Source organism: Vespula pensylvanica, chromosome 25, assembly GCF_014466175.1.
Source record: "Vespula pensylvanica isolate Volc-1 chromosome 25, ASM1446617v1, whole genome shotgun sequence".
NCBI classification, from domain to species: Eukaryota; Metazoa; Arthropoda; class Insecta; order Hymenoptera; family Vespidae; genus Vespula; species Vespula pensylvanica.
In genome coordinates this window covers 831,894-836,893 of record NC_057709.1, presented here as the reverse complement: position 1 = coordinate 836,893, position 5,000 = coordinate 831,894, and the positions used below count along the sequence as shown (strand labels likewise).

The 5,000-nt window shown below is 24.6% G+C and overlaps 1 protein-coding gene across 5 annotated transcripts in view; it reads right to left on the bottom strand.

The window, feature by feature from the left end:
• The window catches only part of LOC122637309 (heat shock protein DDB_G0288861-like), a 35,555-nt gene that overhangs the window by 24,719 nt on the left and 5,836 nt on the right, over positions 1-5,000 (bottom strand). For all 5 annotated transcript variants that reach the window (XM_043829329.1, XM_043829330.1, XM_043829334.1 and 2 more), the window contains 3 exons: positions 4,208-4,358; positions 1,665-1,748; positions 1,144-1,236 (listed from right to left, as the gene is read on the bottom strand). In XM_043829329.1, coding sequence (XP_043685264.1) covers positions 1,144-1,236; positions 1,665-1,748; positions 4,208-4,358 — 328 coding nt within the window. The remainder of the gene's footprint in view (positions 1-1,143; positions 1,237-1,664; positions 1,749-4,207; positions 4,359-5,000) is intronic.

The window sequence follows — 5,000 nt, the reverse complement described above, 5'->3', positions numbered from 1 at the left end:
TAAATAAGTAATAGTAATAATAATAATGAAAAAAAAAAAAAAAGACGGATACTTGTTAAAATTCTTTTTAGTAATCATAAAGAAGAAAAATGAATGAATAATGATGATGATATTAATAATAAATAAAAAGAAAATTATTAGAAATATTCTTATACGATATACATCAATTACGATAAATAGCGTATATTAATAAAAAGAATGTGGAACGAGATTTGGGTGAGTGGTTTAAAACATGGGTTAAAAATATCTAATTATTTAAAATTTGTGAGTTCGAATCCTGAGTGGGGGAAAGAAAAAAATATATCGATCATCTTTGCGATATTGGATAATTTAACAAAAAAGAATTTAAAAAATGTTAATCATACTGTTTAATATATATATATATATATATAATAATATTATTAATATAATAAATGTATGTATATATCATCAAATATAATACGATAAATATATATATAAAAATTAAAAAATATATATATAGATAGAGAAAGAGAGAGAGATTGTGAATAGTGGTTTTTAAAGCACAGAATACAAAATCTTAAGGATATAAAAAAAATAAAAAAGTATATATATCACAATTGATACAATATAAAAATCAATTGATATAAATATATCATGAATAAAAATATGATATAAAAAAAAAATAAAAAATAAAGAAAGCAACAACGTGTAAGAGATATATCTATATAAAATAGAAAAGATATGCAGAAAGTCGAATTATTAAAAAAGAAAAAAATATTGTATAAAATTTATTATAATAAATAACAAAAAAAAAAAGAGAAGAAGAAATATGAATATAATTCAAGGGAGAAATTATATAGAAATTAATAATCGAGCATTAAACTCCTTCGATTCGTTGGTGAAAGTTTCTACATTTCGCTTTTAACGCTCTCTAACATATCTACCTACATGAATATATACATAGATATACAGTATGTATGTATGTATGTATATATGATAATAATACTGTCTATCATTAGATCCAAACGTACACAACTTTAACGATGAGTTATGACATGACGTCCACGCGGAACAACGTTGTATATATTACCAAGCGAAAGTTTATTGAAGTATGGAAAAATGAAAGAAATTCTTTCCTTTTTTTTTTTTTAAATTCGACTAGTAATAATAATTATATCTCACCTGTTGCAAGGTGTTATTTGAATTGTCAGAGGAAATTGCCGATGATTGTTGCTGATTCCGGTTCTCTATGACCGTCTTTATTTGCTCGAGTACCTGTCAAATACATTTCTATTAATTATGAAAAAAAATTAATGACGACAAAAGATCTGATAAAAATTTTATAATCAAGAGAAAAAAAAGAAAATAAAGAAAGAAGGAAATAAAATAAAAGCCGATCAACAAATTTCTCGAAAAAAAGAAAAAAAAATTCTTCCCACAAAATTGTCAATAATTCTATCGATCGAATAACTTATTTAGAACGAAAACGAAACGAAGAGAAGAAAAAAAAAAGAAAATAAAAAATAAAAAAAATAAACACTTCCTCGACGTGTGTATAACATTCGAACATTATTTGTCAGATAAAAATGAACAAGAATAAAGAGAGAATTGCGAGAAAACAGAAAAACAAAAACAGAAAAAAGAAAAAAACAAAAAAACAAAAAAGAAGAAAAAAAATTGTTAAACGAAAAGATAAAACTTACTCGTAAGGATATCCTGTGCCTTTGTACTACGTACGGTGCGTAGTCTTTGTGTTCGATCTCGTTGCTTTTCCTCTCTTGTCGTCGCTGTGTGCGTTGGATAATATGGAAAGAAATAAAGAAAGAAAGAAAGAGATAGAGAGATATAGAGACATATGTAGAAACAAAGAGAACGTTAAGTGAATGGAATGAATATATATATATATATATATATACACACACATCATACACACACACACACAAACATATCGAACACTCTTCTCGTTTCGTGACTTTCTTCGACTATCAGAACGGAACGGAACACGATGACGATTTGTGGATATTATTATGAAGACATTAATTTGAGTCCCAAAAATTTTGGGACTCAAAATTGGACCTAAAAAATTTTGGGACTCAAAATTGAACCTAAAAAATTTTGGGACTCAACATTGGGTCCTAAAATCGTGGATCTCAAAATTGGGCCTCAAAATCGTGGGACTCGAAATTGGGCCCAAAGAATTTTGGGACTCAAAATGGGACCCAAATTTTTTTCGAGTAGGCCCAAAATTTTCTCTACTGAATCAAAATTTATATATATATATATATATATATATATATAACACGTAATAAATGTAAATGATTAGAGGATATGATTAGAAAAATAAAAAGAAAAAAATGAACAAGGAAATATTGTATCTAATCTCTTATTAATCATGACAATAAAAAAAATAAATGGAAATAATTCATGGAAGCTATTCGATTAGAAGAAAAAGAAAAAAAGAAGAAAAATAAAACGGACGTGATTAGTTATAATTAAGTTCACTGATATAGCTGTTAAAAAGTAAACAAGTAAGAATGATTAGAAGGTAAAATAGGATCTCGTCATCGTGTAATCGTGCGAATAGAACATTAGAAGACGAGTCACGAGTCGATCCTAAGACATGTGTAACCGTCTTAATTCGATTCACACGTGCTTAGAATATACTAAATGGCTGTCTCTAAATCAAGCTAGACGATGATAATAGTCACGTCTCTTGATATTCTTCGACAAATTCTAAACATTCGTAGTTTCTAAACAATTTTTTTCTCCTTCTTTTCCCTTCTTCCTTTTTTCGTTCTCTAAAATTTTCTAAAATTTTCTAATACCAAATTTGATTCTAATCGCTTCTGAAGTGATTCCTGTTTTTCTTTCTTTCTTTCTTTCTTTCTTTCTTTTTTTTTCTTGTTAAATTCGTACCAAAGGCGTCTTAATTGTACGAGATCGTTATAGTATATATAAAATCGAATTAATTTCATCTAAACTTTCTAAATTTATTCTAAGAATTTTACATGGGAAGTTCGTTAAATCGAATTAATTTTTTATTTAAGCTTTCTAAATTCATTCTAATATTATTATACGTATCTCAAAAGCTGATACCATCGATTTAATTTTGTCTAAACTTTCTAAATTTATTCTAAGCATGTATGTACGTATATTGAAAGTTTTTAATGAATTTTCTTTTTTATCTAAAACATATTTAAATTTCAGTTCATACGATCGAACTGATTTTATCTTAAAAAAAAAAAAAAAAAAAAAAAAATTTTGACATTACAAACATCTTTCAAATACAACTAATCGCGCTTACAATTTCTAAATTTACACTAAACATATCTTGGAAAGTAGTAATTAATTTCATCTAATGCTTATATAAATTTGTTCTAATCATATCTTAGATAATCAAGATAATATAACGAAACTAATCGCATCTACAATTTCTCAATTAATTCTAAACATACCTTAGATTCTGAGGACTATATAATCAAACTAAATCGCATTTACAATTTCTAAATTTATTCTAAACGTACCTTAGAAGCTTTGAACTTTACGTACAAACTAATCGCATCTAGAATTTGTAAATTTATTCTAAACATAGCTTAGATTCCGAGGATTACGTAACCGAACTAATCGTATCTACAATTTCTAAATTAATTCTAAACGTATCATAGAAACTTAAGAAATTAATTCTACTTAAAATTTGCAAACTTTTTCTAATAAACGTATAAATATAAAATTCAAACATTAAACTTCGAGATTTATCGAAATGACAATCGATCGACAATGACAATGATCCAATTTCTAAATCAATTCTAAACGTAACTAGATAGTTTAGATGAAATTATTTCAAATAGAAATTTAGAAAATCTAAATGAATTCTTTTTTATATATATATATATTATCAACGTCAATTAGATTTGTTGATTAAATTTTTTATATACATATATATATATATATAATATATAAAAAATTTATTTTTTATATATATATAAAATACAAAAGATTTTTTATTTTTGTCATATATATATATATATATATATATATATATATATATATAACACATAAGATTTTTATTTTTATATACATATAATATATAAAAAAATTTGTTTCTTTTTTTTGTATATATATAATATATAAAAGATTAAACAAAAAAAAATATATATATATATATATGGTAATCTTTTATCTTGAATCCATTCTCTAGGGTCAAATTTTTATTTTTAATTTAAAGGAAATGAAAAAGAGGACTGACCTCAAGGGCTGGCAGACTGTCCAATGAGGAAAGAGGACGAGTATGAGGCACCTCTCCTGGGAATACACTGTCGTGAGATACTGACAATTTTCCTGTACCACCTCGTAGCTTTACGAAAGAATCCTCCGTTCCATTTCTTCTTCGAAATACACTGAAAATAATAATGAATTAGAAATGATAACAATAATAATAATTATAATAATTATTATTATTATAATAATGATAACAAAATACAATTACTTGCTTTTTGAAAAATGACAAATACAAACAATATTGTTGATACAATTGATGAAATGATTTTTTTTTTTGTTGTTTTTTTTAATACGTAACAATCAAACAGTTATTAGAAAGACATTAGAAAATTCTAAAGGATTAGACAAAATTTACGATAGAGTTAGGAGCGTGCTGATAACGAATGTGATTTTATTTTATTTTATTTATTTATTTATTTATTTATTTATTTTTTTTTTCTTATGGAAATATTTACATGAGAGATTAATAAATTTTTGATGAATATTTGTGATATTAGTTTAGTGATATTAGACAAAAATTAGTTAGATGATTGTAATGAATTAGAACGAATTTTATGATAATGATACGAATAAGCCGACGACGAACTTAATTGTTAACAAAATTTACTTAATACGTAGATATTTAAAAAATATATATATATATATACATACGAAAAATAAATTCGTTCAAAACGAAGGAAATATTTTCTAAAATGAATCTAATCCCTTCTTTTTAAATTTACAAATTACAAGTAACAAATAAATGAGAACAATAAAAAGAA